This window comes from Rhamphochromis sp. 'chilingali', assembly GCF_963969265.1.
Source record: "Rhamphochromis sp. 'chilingali' genome assembly, chromosome: 7".
Lineage (NCBI taxonomy): Eukaryota > Metazoa > Chordata > Actinopteri > Cichliformes > Cichlidae > Rhamphochromis > Rhamphochromis sp. 'chilingali'.
Window position 1 is genome coordinate 23,065,649 of NC_137934.1, and position 18,100 is coordinate 23,083,748.

At 41.9% G+C, this 18,100-nt stretch overlaps 1 protein-coding gene across 1 annotated transcript; it reads right to left on the reverse strand.

Annotated features, from left to right (window-relative positions):
• Nucleotides 1-208: 208 nt before the first annotated feature.
• On the reverse strand, nt 209-13,396 carry LOC308399758 (peroxisomal succinyl-coenzyme A thioesterase-like; the record flags this gene model as incomplete). The annotated part of the gene is made up of 10 exons (XM_080887196.1): nt 209-380; nt 2,130-2,271; nt 3,057-3,137; nt 3,248-3,341; nt 3,414-3,496; nt 7,696-7,815; nt 8,508-8,668; nt 9,381-9,565; nt 10,000-10,099; nt 13,204-13,396. The coding sequence occupies 10 exons, from the start codon at nt 13,394-13,396 to the stop codon at nt 256-258; spliced, it is 1,284 nt and encodes a 427-aa protein (XP_080743322.1). The 3' UTR covers nt 209-255.
• Between the last annotated feature and the right edge of the window lie 4,704 nt (nt 13,397-18,100).

An 18,100-nucleotide genomic window follows, 5' to 3' on the forward strand; every position in this document is an offset into this window, starting at 1 on the left:
ATGGGGGGAAAACACGTACTCACTATGAGCTTACATAATCAAGCAAGGTTCATAATAAGAAATATGGTTATAAAATTATTATGGCTTCATGCCTGCATTGAAACAACAACACACTTTGAGCTTTTTTGACACAGAATCCTAGTGTTAACAAATACCTGCGTACGTGTGGACATAGCCTGACTCATCTAAGTAAAGCAGTTGCAGAATGAAACCATGGTCAGTATATCACACCAGTGATTCGACATCATGTGACTCTCACAGTTTTGCTTTAACACTCGGGCTATGGTACAAGTGAAGCTGCAGAAAACTCAAGATCTTCCTCCAGGAGTCTTCCTGAGCATCTGAATGAGCTTTAGTGTGTCCTCCCCACAGTAATATCACTGAAAAACACACAGTTACAGAGCTAACTAATAAAGCACAAAGCAGAAGATTTTAGCAACCTGGTGTGTAAACATATTTTTAAGGGACCTCAAAATTCAAACCCTTGATTTTCAGGTGTACCTAATACAGGGAGTGCAGAACTATTAGGCAAATGAGTATTTTGTCCACATCATCCTCTTCATGCATGTTGTCTTACTCCAAGCTGTATAGGCTCGAAAGCCTACTACCAATTAAGCATATTAGGTGATGTGCATCTCTGTAATGAGAAGGGGTGTGGTCTAATAACATCAACACCCTATATCAGGTGTGCATAATTATTAGGCAACATCCTTTCCTTTGGCAAAATGGGTCAAAAGAAGGACTTGACAGGCTCAGAAAAGTCAAAAATAGTGAGATATCTTGCAGAGGGATGCAGCAGTCTCAAAATTGCAAAGCTTCTGAAGCGTGATCATCGAACAATCAAGCTTTTCATTCAAAATAGTCAACAGGGTCACAAGAAGCGTGTGGAAAAACCAAGGCGCAAAATAACTGCCCATGAACTGAGAAAAGTCAAGCGTGCAGCTGCCAAGATGCCACTTGCCACCAGTTTGGCCATATTTCAGAGCTGCAACATCACTGGAGTGCCCAAAAGCACAAGGTGTGCAATACTCAGAGACATGGCCAAGGTAAGAAAGGCTGAAAGACGACCACCACTGAACAAGACACACAAGCTGAAACGTCAAGACTGGGCCAAGAAATATCTCAAGACTGGTTTTTCTAAGGTTTTATGGACTGATGAAATGAGAGTGAGTCTTGATGGGCCAGATGGATGGGCCCGTGGCTGGATTGGTAAAGGGCAGAGAGCTCCAGTCCGACTCAGACGCCAGCAAGGTGGAGGTGGAGTACTGGTTTGGGCTGGTATCATCAAAGATGAGCTTGTGGGGCCTTTTCGGGTTGAGGATGGAGTCAAGCTCAACTCCCAGTCCTACTGCCAGTTTCTGGAAGACACCTTCTTCAAGCAGTGGTACAGGAAGAAGTCTGCATCCTTCAAGAAAAACATGATTTCCATGCAGGACAATGCTCCATCACACGCGTCCAAGTACTCCACAGCATGGCTGGCAAGAAAGGGTATAAAAGAAGAAAAACTAATGACATGGCCTCCTTGTTCACCTGATCTGAACCCCATTGAGAACCTGTGGTCCATCATCAAATGTGAGATTTACAAGGAGGGAAAACAGTACACCTCTCTGAACAGTGTCGGGGAGGCTGTGGTTGCTGCTGCACGCAATGTTGATGGTGAACAGATCAAAACACTGACAGAATCCATGGATGGCAGGCTTTTGAGTGTCCTTGCAAAGAAAGGTGGCTATATTGGTCGCTGATTTGTTTTTGAATGTCAGAAATGTATATTTGTGAATGTGGAGATGTTATATTGGTTTCACTGGTAAAAATAAATAATTGAAATGGGTATATATTTGTTTTTTGTTAAGTTGCCTAATAATTATGCACAGTAATAGTCACCTGCACACACAGATATCCCCCTAAAATAGCTAAAACTAAAAACTACTTCCAAAAACATTCAGCTTTGATATTAATGAGTTTTTTGGGTTCATTGAGAACATGGTTGTTGTTCAATAATAAAATTATTCCTCAAAAATACAACTTGCCTAATAATTCTGCACTCCCTGTATAGTGGTTACAACCAGAAATTCTTCCTGGAAGTCAGGTTGAAGTGTGTGTGAGTATGTGAGAGAGAGAAAGAAACTGACCCTTCTTTTTACTGTTTAGTATGATAAACTTCGTAGCTCTAAAATGAGGAGAGAATGGCGGCTCAATCAGGTGTCCAGCACCCGGATACGCTAATCTGCTCAGCAGGTGTTCCTTTCCACCTTCACGCAACAACCTGGCCACCTGTGGGTCAGAGGTCAACTTTAATTTTATGCTGACATCATCATTTAACAAAGTTCATATTCTGAAATTTTTATTGTTTTTGGAGTGTGAATACATCTTTTAAACCAATGCTCTTAGAACAGGGGTCTCAAACTTAAATGAGCTGTGGTCCATTGCTGGCACTGTCATCTCATTGGAGGGCCACTTTGGTGTTCAAGTAGAAAACAAACTTAAAAAAAAAAAAAAAACAAGAAACCACGCACAAATTTTTTATTTTTTTTTTAAATTTCAAATACTGTATAACAAACCATAAATTCGAATGTGAACGAAATATTCTTCCCCCCCCCCCTCACTCTTAACTAACTTTCATTAAACTACCAAATAAACAAACTGGTACTCTCTCTTAATGGCCAGACACGTGGCAGCACTTCTGCTATAATTTTGTTTGTATTTAACAAAATAAAAATGCGGAAATAAGTGTACGCATTAGTTTTGGACTACTAGTGAAAATAGTTTTCTTTACAAATAACTCTCTCACTGAACTAACACAGCCAGTCCCTCAACATGTTTGGGCTCTCTGCTCATATTGCCTTTATATTAAATAATGTTTTGCTTTTTAAAGAACCTTTTTTAATATTGCTTTCAACAAAAAACAAATTCTCCCTAACAAAAAAAAAAGTAACTTCAAAGGCCAAATTGCATTATATTTCTTCATGTCAATATACGGCCTGCAAGCAGGGATGACGTGGGCCATAAGTGGACCCCAGGCCACGGGTTTGAGACCCGTGTCTTAGAGCATCACTAACCTCCTCCGCTGTCTCCACTGTAGGCCAGTTCTGATCGTCACAGCCATTAACCAGCAGCATCGGGCAGTTAATTCTCCCCACCTGTCAACAAAGCAGATTTAAAAATCCCACAGGAACTAAGAGGTCCAACTCAGGTTTGGAGAGGTCATTAGGTCTACTGGTAGTATAATGCAGTATAATACAGCACTCACTTCCACGTTGTTTGAGGGGTCAGCGATAAGATCCAGAGCAAAACTTCTCCAGCTCATATAGTTGTTCTCATCGAAATGTGCCTTGTGAAAATGCCTATGATACATATTAGTAACAATAATTTGTATTATCATTAAATTTTCATGACAAACAGTCAACAGTACGTACTTGCTTAGTATTTTAAACCCGGCCTTCAGGGTGGTCCCAGGTGGGTGATAGTGATTGCTGCTGATGCAAACAATGCAGCGAGGCTGGAACACAATGATAAATCAAAACATTTGATGTTGCACATTGAATTAAAAGACCCAAAGACCAGCTTCCAACTTAGTTTTCAACAAAACATGGAATGTTTAAACCTCCTGGAATTGCCATTTTGACCATCTGCATTGAAGGTCTCTTTTATGTGCTTATTTTTGTCATACTGAAAAATGTAAATGTACATCTTTTTTTCTCAATTGCACAAAGTTAGCAGAACCCATATAGACACATTAATGGAAAATACTAAGCTGCACTTCAACCAAAAACTTTTCCACTCTTTTCCAACTGGGAACACAGCTGTGAACGGTCCCAGTGCAAGCTGGAGGTCATCAGGTGATGAAGCCAGAAGAACCACGTCACCTGCAAAAACCAGATGTGATCCTGACACCACTAAAAGGGAGTATGCCTGCCACTTGGTTCCACCTAGAATTTCTGTCCCATAAATTGAGACCAGAATTTGTGATAAAAGGCAGACCTGACTGACTTCAGGTCAAACTCTGAGTGAGTCCAACTTATTGTTGGAAAAAAAAACACCAAGCTCTCATTACAGTTGGGCAAGGACTGAACAGCCTGCAACAATCAGACAGAGATCCCAACCTCCTCAGGACATCCCAGGGCATATCCTCTCTAAGTCTACGAAACATGCAGACTGGTTGCGCAAACTCCCACAGACCCTCAAATGTCTTTAAGAGGATAAAGAGCTGGTCCACCCCAGGTTGACCTCTCCACGAGTTGTGAGCGAGTCGTCCCCCTCATTATCCGCCTCTGTTTTCTCTAAAGAAGGCGAGTAGGTGTGATTGAGATGACTGTTGAAATACTCCTTCGACTCCCGGACTGGGTCTCATGCATACTGTACACAGTGTGAGTACAGCATTGCTTCCCCTACTTGAGACACCTGATGGTTTTCTGGAACTGCTTCAAGACCAGTTGAAAGTTTTCCTCCATGGCTTCTAGGGCTGCACTCTGCTTGGCCTGCCAGCACTTGTCAGCTGCAGCAAGAGTTCTGGAAGATATCCAAGCTCGATAGCACTCTGTGGTGGTGCGTGGTCTGTGGTCCATGCGGATGGATGTAAAAATAAAGATGGCTCAAAACACGGATCTGTGGTCCTGTCGTGCCTTAACCCCACCACACTGGTGCCGAAACCCAGGATGCGGCATGACAGGCCCACAACAGAGCCAGGGAAGGGAGGAGCTGTCCCAGATGATCGCTGGCACGGCGGCTATCCAGCGGGAGCAGGCGGTGGAGGTGTGTCACCAGCAGGAAGAGCTGTGGGAACAGACCGAGCGCCACCTGAAAAGATGCCCCTGGGCACCACCTTGCGCGGAGCGGTGGAGCAGCTGCTCCAGCCAGAGACGATGGAGGAGCTGCGCGGGGAGACGGAGGTCCCCGTGTTAGGGGGACCTGCATGACCTGGGGCCGAGAGCGAGACACGGGCTGATGCCGGTCCAGCCGGCAGTGAGCAGGTGCTCACGGCTGTGCCTGCACGGTCATGCCAGTTCGCCAGGTGGCCGACCGCCGGGCCAGCGTTGCCGCTATAAGTGTGGCCGGCCTCCGGACCAGCATTGCCATCACCGCAGGAGACTTGGGCGGCCTCAGCAAAAGACACTGCCCTGTCGTTGGGTTGAGGCCGGTGGGGCGGGGGAAGTAGGTAGGTTCAGCTGGATGGCTCCCTGGCCTCAGTCGAGCGATGGGGTGTGTGGTGGGGCGTGGTCTGTGGTGCCTTGTGGACGCACCTGCAGATCACGCCTGCGGTGTTAAATCACGGAGAAGCAGGATTGAGAGGGTTGTTGTGGTGGTGGGACAAATGTAAAAATAAACATGGCTCAAAACACGGATCTGTGGTCCCGTCATGCCTTAATTCCACCACATACTCGTTCTCCAGCTCAATGGATTCCTTCCTCTCTGGTGTAAATCTGGTTCTGAGGAAACCACTATGACTGGTGCCAATGATTTTATGGGCAAAACTCTGTACAAATATCTTGGCAGTGACAATAAATGGAACATGGTCCACTCAGACTCTCTCAGACTCTGTATCCCCAGCCTCCCTCCTTAAGTTCTATCAGAGGTAGAAATTCAAGATCTTGAAGACTAGGGCCTTAGCTACATGCTTGCAACACACATTCAATATACAGGGAGCGCAGAATTATTAGGCAAGTTGTATTTTTGAGGAATAATTTTATTATTGAACAACAACCATGTTCTCAATGAACCCAAAAAACTCATTAATATCAAAGCTGAATGTTTTTGGAAGTAGTTTTTAGTTTTAGCTATTTTAGGGGGATATCTGTGTGTGCAGGTGACTATTACTGTGCATAATTATTAGGCAACTCAACAAAAAACAAATATATACCCATTTCAATTATTTATTTTTACCAGTGAAACCAATATAACATCTCCACATTCACAAATATACATTTCTGACATTCAAAAACAAGTCAGCGACCAATATAGCCACCTTTCTTTGCAAGGACACTCAAAAGCCTGCCATCCATGGATTCTGTCAGTGTTTTGATCTGTTCACCATCAACATTGCGTGCAGCAGCAACCACAGCCTCCCAGACACTGTTCAGAGAGGTGTACTGTTTTCCCTCCTTGTAAATCTCACATTTGATGATGGACCACAGGTTCTCAATGGGGTTCAGATCAGGTGAACAAGGTGGCCATGTCATTAGTTTTTCTTCTTTTATACCCTTTCTTGCCAGCCACGCTGTGGAGTACTTGGACGCGTGTGATGGAGCATTGTCCTGCATGAAAATCATGTTTTTCTTGAAGGATGCAGACTTCTTCCTGGACCACTGCTTGAAGAAGGTGTCTTCCAGAAACTGGCAGTAGGACTGGGAGTTGAGCTTGACTCCATCCTCAACCCGAAAAGGCCCCACAAGCTCATTTTTGATGATACCAGCCCAAACCAGTACTCCACCTCCACCTTGCTGGCGTCTGAGTCGGACTGGAGCTCTCTGCCCTTTACCAATCCAGCCACGGGCCCATCCATCTGGCCCATCAAGACTCACTCTCATTTCATCAGTCCATAAAACCTTAGAAAAACCAGTCTCGAGATATTTCTTGGCCCAGTCTTGACGTTTCAGCTTGTGTGTCTTGTTCAGTGGTGGTCGTCTTTCAGCCTTTCTTACCTTGGCCATGTCTCTGAGTATTGCACACCTTGTGCTTTTGGGCACTCCAGTGATGTTGCAGCTCTGAAATATGGCCAAACTGGTGGCAAGTGGCATCTTGGCAGCTGCACGCTTGACTTTTCTCAGTTCATGGGCAGTTATTTTGTGCCTTGGTTTTTCCACACGCTTCTTGCGACCCTGTTGACTATTTTGAACGAAACGCTTGATTGTTCGATGATCACGCTTCAGAAGCTTTGCAATTTTGAGACTGCTGCATCCCTCTGCAAGATATCTCACTATTTTTGACTTTTCAGAGCCTGTCAAGTCCTTCTTTTGACCCATTTTGCCAAAGGAAAGGACGTTGCCTAATAATTATGCACACCTGATATAGGGTGTTGATGTTATTAGACCACACCCCTTCTCATTACAGAGATGCACATCACTTAATATGCTTAATTGGTAGTAGGCTTTCGAGCCTATACAGCTTGGAGTAAGACAACATGCATGAAGAGGATGATGTGGACAAAATACTCATTTGCCTAATAATTCTGCACTCCCTGTATGTTTGGGCAGGCCAGGTCCATCAAGCATCGTCACTTTACACCTCATCTGCCCACATAAGTGCCAAATTCACCCAGTAGGACAATGGAGTGCCAAGATGGAGCACATTCCAGCACCTTATCCACCAGTCTAAGAAAAATTGTTATTAGGTGCAAACAGCAGTCAGGACCCACTAAACCGAGTAGAAAATAGTATACCCACACCTGCATGCTGCCTCTCACCAAGGGCAACTCCATAGTGAAAGAGTCGAGACCCTCTTCAGGATGCTAAAGACGGTCTCATTTCTGACTTTTCTGGTGGTTAAGAAGTTCAGGCTCCTTTCCTAACAGAGAAGCCACATCCTAAGTACCTACAGCCAGACTTTTCAAGTGGCGATCAGACCACCGGGGCCCTCACGCCTGACAGCCACCAAATCCACAGGACACCAAACTGTTACAAGAGACTGACAATCAGTTTCATCACTGTCAATCCACAATATCACTGCATCAAGAAGGAAGGAAATCTTACCCACCACGTTTACCTTAATAATGGTGCTGTAGGCTGTTAAGTTGAAGGCCACCATGGAGCCCAGGGAAATACCAAGAATTCCAACTCTGTCTGGTATCACTTGAGGATGGTTCCTAATAATGTTAAATGCTGTCTAATAGGAGAGTGATACTGGAAATTAATGAGATATTAAAACAAGGTTTTAATATGTATAAATTTACATTGTTTTAAAAAGTGTTACATGTCTAAAACGATAACTCAATATGAAGAATATGAATGAAATTGGAGTTAATTGAAAAAGGATCCGTTATTTTTTGCCTCATTTTATTCTATTTACTTATCTTTTCTCCTTGTTACTATGTGAAGTGGTATATTGCTGATTGTAAATTTGTTGTTTGGTTTGCGTTAGAACCGGAGATAAATGTTAGTTTGTTCCTTGATTTTTGGAGCCCACTTGTAATATAAATTGGATTGCAGATAGGGGGCAGGGTTTAAAAAGAATATTTTCTTCTTCCTGCTCCTTTTCAGGCATAGTTGCAGTGCTATACCGAGAGAAAGTGTGGTTGGTTTGTCTGAAAGAACTCTGTGGAAACTGTTGAACCAAGTGTGAAATAAATGAAATGTGTTAGATATTACGGCATTGAAGAAAAATTAGATTGAAAGATTTTTTTTTTATTATTATTTTTAATGATTTCACCCAGAGTTTAATTACTAATCATGTAAAACTGGAAGTGTAAGTAAAAAAAAAAAAAAAAAAAAAAAAAAAAAAAAAGGAAAAGTATTATTTGTCCAAAAAGACAAAACAAAAAACCCCATAAAACACATTAGTATGTAAATCGCACAAACCTCGAAGTACTTAAACTCTACATCTGCTGACAGGTGTTCAGACCTTAGGTAATCCAGCGAGAAAGAAACGTAACCACGAGATGCCAATAAGGCAGAGCGATACTCCAGCAGCCCTACACCGCCTCCCCACATGTCTAGCAGCGTAGGGAAGGGTCCAGGACCTGAGGGGAAAAAACAGAATCAAACACAGTATTTTAGTCAGTTTTTTCTACTCTTAGTTCTGTTTGTGTCACGGCTGGGGCAGCAGTCGTGTTGTGGAGTGAAAGGAGGACCCAAAATGCAGGCAGCCGACTGATGATATGAGTGAGGGTTTATTTACAGGTGACAGTGGCAGAAGAGACAACGAAGCATGAGAAAACAACTGAAGAAACCTAAACTGGGAGAACTAAATGACAAACCTGAGAGCATACAAAAGGGGTGTGGGGCAGAGAGCCGCAGAGACGGGAACGGAACACCATAGAACGCAGACGAGCCGACAATGAACACAGACCGACACCCACTAAATATACACACACACATCACAATAATCACACACAGGAGGGAAGAACAGCTGAACCCAATACACATGAGGACCGGAGGAGACAAGCTGAACACAATGACAACAGACACAGACTTTCAGAACAAAACAGGAAATCTAGAACCCGAACCGGACACAAGGGGGGAGGACACAGAATAACTAGAACAGAGAAAAATAATCACTAAACACAAAACGCCCAGGACCATGACAGTTTGATGTCAGGAAAAGAGGATATTCCTCATGTAGTAATTTCGGGGTCAGAAGTGTCACCCATCCATCACACAAAATCCAGATTATTAAAAAAAAAAAAAAAAAGAAGAAAAAAAGAAGTAGTAAATGTTTTATTTCCGGTGTACCTGGTGGTATAAACAGGGTCCCCTGCACTCCTTGCTTATTAATATCAATTCTCTTGACACCAGGAGCCATGTACCATCTCTCTGCGAGTGCTGATGCCAGAGGGGTCCGGTCCCTGAAGTCCTCGTGTCCACTGTGGACTGAGATGTTGACCAGCATTGGTGTGCACACGTTTATCTTCCTTAACCTGACCAGTAATGATACGAGTTATTGAACAGAATAAACAAAGGGTAGTCCACCCACACACACACACACACACACACACACACACACACACACTAGTCATGGTGTTAGTTAGTCATATGTCCTTCAATGCACAAAATTAAACAAATATCTATTACTCCTTTCTTTTCCCTGTACAGTGTTGCCAAGATGAGTATTGTAATTCCTTATTATGACATTACAGGCTGCTGTTTTTTTTTATGGAGACAGGATTTTTCTTAAACAAAGACTTTCACCGTTGGCTTTATGCAGCCTAATTATGTCTGTTGTTACCTCCCGAAAGGCGTACAAGTCAGTCCTTGTCATGCCGAAACTGGTATAATCGACATAAATATTGATGTGATAACTTAAGCTCCTTTACACGCCACGAGCTCGGCAAGATGACCACCGAATCCTTACCTGAGGCCTTCGCGGCTGCCTGGGACCGGCCGCATGCTCCACAGCAAGCCCATGGGCTCTTTTCCCGTATACGTGCCTCCAAAACTCAAATCCTCGGTAACTATAAGAAAATAAAAACCATTTTATTCCATTTGACTTGGTTTCATTTTTATTTCATATCTTTTTACATTACCAGTCCATCTGATTGTATCATAATTAACTCTTTCTAGTGTTTTCTTTTACTGTTTTTCATTTAGAGTTTTACTTACTTACTTTACTGATTAATACCACAGTAAAAAGTCTGTGAGCAGAGCTCACACTGACAATAATCAGTTACCATCTTAATTTCTTCCCCACCCTTTTTTAAATTAACAAAACAGGACAGCATATCTGTGCCAAGGACACAGAAGACTGACAAGAACAACACAACCTGGAAAACAATCACTGTAACAGGAGGATATCAACATATGGGATATAAGAATGAGTGTGCTGTGTGAGTGGGTTTAACTATATTCTGCCAGTGATCAAATGGGACAAACTAAAATCTCAGAATCGCTTCCAAACCATATCACAGAAATAGGATCCGGAAGATGGCCTTTACCAAAAATCAAAAATAGCCCCCATATCCTGAGAAAGACCCTGTTTATTAGGTGGCCATCGGTAAATTAATTTTCAGTGTTGTATATAATGTAAACGAAGTCAGTAGTTTGATCATCTGCCCATAGTCCTGCCCTTCCACCTCCTGGGATTCACGAATAGGACTTGATCAAGGTCACCCAGTGACACTTGTTAAGAGACTAGCAGGTGATACTCACCTTGAAGAGACACAGACACACACATACATCAATGTTGTGTGAAGGTACAATAAATGGATTTAAATATTCCCACAGCAATGAAAGCATCATAATTTCAGCAATTATTAATACAGCTACTACTACTACTAATAATAATAATAAACTTAGTATTTTAGTAGTACTCCCTAATTATGATACATGAGCATGATATTTTGAGTAATTGAAATCAAGCAATGTAACAAGTTAGTTTATTGATTATTAAGGTCCAGATGTGGTTCGGTTTTCAGTGGTTTTTATCTAAATCAAGGCAGACAGGGAAGGAATCTTCCAGGGTGCACAAGACTGTATTTGATGTTCTGTCACGGTGAATGTGCTGTGTGAAGGCAGGCAGGAAAGGACCCAAACGCATTACTCACAGACGCGGTAACTTGAACAAACAAACAAACCAAAAAAAAAAACCCACAGCTCTATTTGCTGGCAGGGGAAAAGCATACAAAACAAAACTATACTGGGAGATCGAAGTTCAGGAGGAAACACCAGGAGCGTAACACAGCAATGAGGGATGACACAACGCTGAACACTGGAGGATACTGTAGGAATGTTTAGCTGATTTAGAGTTTAGAAATGTGTTAACATAGAATCTAGAATTATTGTAGAGACACTGACACTGCCCTCAATGTAATAAAGGCCTGATTGTGTCATGAACTTAGAAGTAGATTTCTAGGAGACCCTCCCCCACTTGAACTGTGAGATTAAGACAAAAAGGAGTTAATGTTGAGTGGAAATTCCTCAGGCCATGCCTGGGTGGGAGTCTCAAAGTTTGTAACTAAATATCTTTGGTTTGGGAGGGAGATGGACTTTTATGGCCCTCAAGAAGGCACATACATAGAAATATACGCACATAGTGTTTTAACTGTCACGCACACACATCCACACGCACACTCACTCACGTGCACTCACACATACACACAAGTACGCGCATACACTCACTCACATGCACTCACATAGACATACGGGTACGCACACACACAGGCACTCACAGGCTTGTGCATACACACAGACACAGAGTTTGCAGCTTACCATGGGGTATGCAATTTATCATGGGGTCACTTCTACAAAACTGAGGGAAACGGACAAAGGGGTTGAGATCTGCAGAGGAGTTCCGGGGTCCTGTACATCTCCCTTCTAGAAGGTGTAATCAATAAGTGTAATCAATGAGTGTGGATTAATAAAAGTGTTGTAGATTGACTACTGAGTCCCCGGTGTTCTTTCTGGAGGCCTGAGGAATCTACGAACCGGGTAAAACTGTATTAAGGTAACAATACACACTATAAATACACAGACAAGAACATGAGGGAATGAGAAACAGGTGGGAACACAGCCGGGAGAAATAAGACCTAACGAGACAGAAGAAGCGAAACGAGTAGCATTGCCATAAGACATGGACCTTCAAAATAAAACAGAGAACAAGAAACAATTTACAAAGATGCAGACTAGACACTGAACCTTACCTGCACTAAACACGAGGGCACAATAACAAAACCTAAGAAGTAGGAATACAACCCGTAATGCTAAATCAAACCAAAACATAAGAACTCAAAATGCTGAGTCACAATGAGACAGAACTGTGACATGTTCTTTAAACAGCAGACAATTCAAAGAATCTAAGTCACCTATCTCCGCATTGATCATTAATGTAAACAGACAATGAGTTACACATAAATTCAGAAAGTACACTCCAAATTCAACAGTGCCTTTTTTGTATTAAAGAAAATCTAATAAAGCAGTTTTAGTGAAGTCATCAGCATCAACCAAGAAACACAAACTGCCAAAACCCCAAACTAAAACATCAGGTAAGCGTTTTAAAGCTTACTGAGGTAAAAAGAGTGAGAATCTCTTTAACCCTTGTATGGTGTTCGGGTCTGTGAGACCCGTGTTCAGTTTTTTTCAAAAGAAAAATTAAACAATTAATTATTTTTTCACGTGTAAATGTGTTGTGTCTTTCCACTCACTCCACTTGATTATAACTGATTTATTTATAACATTTTATATAAAAGAAAAACGAGAAGCACATTAATTCATAAATGTGATCTAACAAAGGTAAAGGGAAAAAATTAACCATGTTTGCTGTTCATATGTCTTGTAATTGGGATGAAGTAAACATCTGTTGAGTAATTTAACATAAAATTGTTTGATAGTGTTAATTTGGAAAGCCAAAACTCTAGCGGGTCCACCAGACCCATGAACACTGGCTGAATAACAAAAATACGAACACCACACAAGGGTTAAGCATGATGAGCAGGACAGGAAGTTGCTCACATAGGGAGTCGAGTTCACATTCCAATAAAAACTGTCCAACACAAACATTTTTAGCTTGTTCACCCTCCAAAGACCAGCTCTGAGACAGCATCCTAAGTCAGTGGTGACCCACCTGATACGACGCCTCTGTGGTCGCTGACGTAGTGACCATATGCCTCCCAGTCGTCCTTGTCCTCAGAGTGGTGGAGGGAGTGGAGGGTTACCGGACATCCTGGAGGAAGATTCTCCACCAACACTTGAAATTTCTCATCAACCAAAGCCCGACTCGGGGTGATGGAGAGGATCGGAGGAACCGCCTGTGTCATGGCTGAGAGCAGTCTGTGGAGAGAAACCGTGACAGGTGAGTAACAGTGACAGGTCGGTCCGTCAGTGACGTTCAGGTCTAAGCTGAATTAAAAGCACAGATTTAGATGCAAACACACAGACAAAAAAGCCGTTTTATTTGGTTTTTAATCAGATGTTAATTTTATTTCTAGTTGTTTTGCATCAACTCACAATAAAGGCGTGTGTGTGTGTGTGTGTGTGTGTTATGAACAAAGTTAACTTTCTGGGATTTCTTAACATGGATAATAAGGCATGTATCGAGCCATTACACCTTGTTGTTTTGGATTATTTTAGCTTTCGTTTACAAATCATATGGCACACATTAGCAACCTTTGCTGTCATTTATACATGTATTTAAGTATTTGTGTATGTAGTAACTGTATCTCAAAAGAAGAAAGGACAACCCCTGCGTCTGTCCAGGAAAATGATTATGAATCTATAATGGTTAGTGCCATGTGAGGATGCAGCTGAAAGAAATATCTGGCTCAGGAGGCGGTCTACCACGTCAAATTGAGCTACCTGTAGCAGGCGAGTGTACACTCCTGTAGCAGTGGCCTGGTCACACTCCACATAATCCCTCTGATAAACCTCTCATTCGTATTATCTCAGTTCCTGGCAGGCAAAAATAAAAATGTCCAAACTTCAGCTGCAGCTGGTACTCAAGGTCAGCAGCCTGGCTCTGCCGCTGATGCAGTTACCCCCTTTAATAAACAGACATGAAACCACGCCTCCTTTCAGCAACTCTGATGATTTGTGATCTGGTGCTGTCTAAAAACCTCAGTGTCACTATCCTGCGTTTTTTTTGACCCAGCATTTTGAGTTTTAGTGTATTTTGATGTTTATGGTTTATGTTTAAGTCCATTAAGGTTTTCTAAGTCCATTTCTATTATGCCTAGGTTGCTGTTATAGTTCTTTGTTATTAGATTCCCCTTGTGTCTTCAACCCCTGTGTTAAGTCTTCCTCGCCCTTCATGTGTTTCATGTCTGCATGTCTTGTGTTGTCAAGTTCTTGTTGTCATGTCTGCGTCTCATTATGTTTCCTGTTTTATTTTGATGAGATCTTGTGTTTCTACGCTCAAATGTGTTTAGTTTTACTCTCCCCCTGTTCATTCATATCAGGTTTTTCCCCCATGTGTTTCCACTTCCGCTGATCACCTCATGTGTGCATTTAGTCTGTGTGTTTCCAGTCATTCGTCGTCAGGACGTCTGCCAAGTTCACGTCATGTTTCCAGTTTTTTTCCATGTATCCATGCCTGGTCCCATGTTCAAGGTTTCTTTGTTTTTCAGTCTTAGTTCACCCAGTTTAGGTTATTGTTTAGTTTGTCTTCTTTTTTAAATAAACGGCTCGTTTGCCACACTCAAGTTTTGTTTTGTCTCTTCGTGTGTTGCTGTTGGGTCCACCTCCTCAGTCCACACAGTCAGCTTTGCAGCTAGACTGTGACACAGAGGTCTCAGCCCCTCTGTGTACATGTATTCAGGATTCAGCTCATTTGCAGAATTTTGAATTTGTGTTCATGTTTGTTTTTTATTAATTTGTAGCCAAAAAAGACACATTTTGTGGATATTTATGGGCTCAAATTGCGGTCATAAATATTTTGTACTTCAGATGCATATTTGTGAACTGTGTTTTGTGACCTTGTAAACCAAAATATCTGAAAAAGTTATGTTTGTGCATTTATAGATGAGAATTTGTGTGTGTGTGTGTGTGTGTAGAAAGATTTGTTTGTAAAAAGTATTTATACAAGTTACAATTTTTTTTTTGTTAAGGTCTGGTTACAGATACAAAGCAAAAAACTGTGTAAAACTCTGTGCTCAGGTTTCCTGGTTGTGTGTGGATTTCAATATGAGTACGAATTTTGACCTAATTGTGTGGATGCCCTCAAAGGCATCCACACAACTAGAAGTTAAGACATGAGGCTTGTGCCAATATATCTTCAGACACTCCTGATGCTCACAATTCAAGAATATATTTCTCACCTATTACCGTTCTGAGATGAGTTAGACTTGTTTGAGGGTAGGAAATTTGTTCTTCGCTCAGATTTCATCAGATTTAAAACTCTGGAAATGAGGCACTTTTTTCTCTCATCATATCTTTTTGATGGATTTCCACAGAGCCCTGAAAATTTCCATGACTGTTTACCAAAGCCTGCTGTTTCTTACGGTGAAAGAATGATTTTGATGCTCCATAGAGATTTAGAGTTACAAAACATTGTTTGAGGGCATGTCAAGGCAGTTTTTGCTTCACCTCTACTTAGTTACAGTGTTTTACAAGTCATATATCTTTAACAATTTATATTTTATCTCTGAATTATGAAGACCTGAAGATTCCCCCCATCTCTTCTGAACAAAACGATGTCTAAATGTCCATTCTAGCCCCTACGGTTAGGAAATTATGGCCATTTGTTCGAGGGGAATCCTGAATGTCAGAAATACACTGAAGAAAACTCATACCTCTCTCTGTGTCTGTGTGTGTAAGGGCTGACTACAGCAGGTGCAGCTAATTCAACTGACCTACATATACCAAGCCCAGACTCTCAACAGCTCCTGTTCACTTTACGCTCTGTGTATGTGTGTCTGTGTATCAATATTTCTCCCATGTTAAAGTATTACTCCTCCATAATAGTATTTCTGCTAAATCAAAGTACTTCTACTACATTTTAGTACTTCTGCTCAATCATAGTATTTTTGCTAAATCATAGTATTTCCAGAAGAATTCTGGTAGCAGATCTAAGTGCTCGGACAGGAGTGTGTAACTTGAGAAGCTCATTGAGGTAGCTTGGTGCCAAGTTATTAATGGTTTTGTAGGTGAAAAGTAACATTTTAAATTGAATGCGGTATTTAATTGGAAGTCAGTGCAAGCCAGCGAGAACAGGAGTGATGGAAGAAAACTTCCTGCTACCTGTCAAAAGGCGTGCCGCCGCATTCTGGACAGTCTGCAATCTAACGAGAAGGGTGGAGGAAAGGCCAATGTAAAGAGAGTTGCAGTAGTCCAACCTGGAAGTCCCGAATGCGTGAATGAGTTTTTCCAAGTCAGTGTGCGGAATATAGCGCTTAGCCTTAGAAATGAGGCGCAGCTGATTAAAACTAGACCTCACAACAGCAGACACTTGCTTGTCAAATTTAAGCGAGCTATCCAGTAGTATGCCCAAATTACTGGCATAATCAGAAGGAGAGCTAGCAAAAGGCATCAGAGCAGCGCACAGTTGGTCGCAGGGGATTTTACTATCAAACACCACGATCTCCGTTTTCTTTTCGTTCAGGACAAGAGAATTACTCTTGAACCAACCTTTAACCTCACGCATGCATTCATGAAAATAGTGAAAAGACATAGCAAGATGGTCAGTAATCTCAAAATAAATCTGTATATCATCAGCATAGCAATGAAAGGCAATATTATACTTCTCAAAAATTGCTCCAAGAGGGAGCAGATATAGCGAAAAGAGAATAGGGCCTAATACAGATCCTTGAGGCACACCACAGCGTACAGGTACCGAGGAAGATGAGAAGTTGCCCAAATTAACCGAAAAAGACCTGTCAGCAAGATAGGATTTAAACCAGTTGAGGGCAGTGCCTCTTATACCCACAGTATGCTCAAGTCTTAGTAGAAGAATGTTATGATCAACCATATATAAAGCAGAGGAAAGGTCCAATAAAACCAGGACCACAGAGCGTCCAGAGTCAGTGCTTACAAATAGGTCATTGAGAACTCTAAGCAAGGCCGTTTCAGTGCTGTGCCGTGGCTTAAAGGCAGACTGAAATTTCTCTGCAATGTTGTTCGCGTCTAAGTATGCCTGAAGCTGAGAAAGAACTAGTCGCTCCAGGATCTTGGACAGAAACGGAAGCTTAGAGATTGGTCGATAGTTCAAAAGATCATAACAATCAAGATTCTTCTTTTTCAGAATAGGCTGGACTACAGCATGCTTAAAGGCCAGTGGGACAGATCCAGAGAGTAGAGAAAAATTCATTAAGAACAGAATGCTCGGTCCAATTACATCAAAGCAGCCCTTAACAATGCGTGATGGGAGAATATCAAACACAGCATTGGTGTTTTTTAGTTGATCAACCAGCTGCTTCAGAGTCGAAAGCGACACGGGCTCAAATTGATGAAAAGTTGAATTACACTCAGAGGAAAAGACAGGATAAGATGTAGACGAAGAGGAAAGCTTAAGGGATGAAACCTTATCTAAAAAAAAGAATTTGAAAATGCTCACAAAGAGCTTGTGAATACAGTAAAGGCATATCAGGACCGGGATTAACAACAGAATTAAAAATTTTAAATAGCATACGGGGGTTGTGACAATTAGCCAAAATGACTTTGGAAAGAAAAGATGCCTTAGCCATTCTAGCAGCAGTTTGAAACTGTGAGCAGCTGGTCCGTAACATATCATAAGAAACCTGAAGTTTATCTTTTTTCCACCTCCTCTCATCACGGCGACAGACACGTCGTAAGGCACGTGTAGTATCGTTTAGCCAGCAATGAGAGTAGGTTCTAGGGCGCTTCATTTTGATGGGAGCAACAGAATCAAGAATAAAAGAACAAACAGATAACAGGATATTAGCACAACCATCAACCGAACAGAGAGAACAGTCGTCAGGTACAGTCAAATCAGAGGTAGATGAAAATAATGATAGCAAAATATCAGCATAACCATCAGATGAGCGAACTGAGCAGCAGTCAGGAATTAT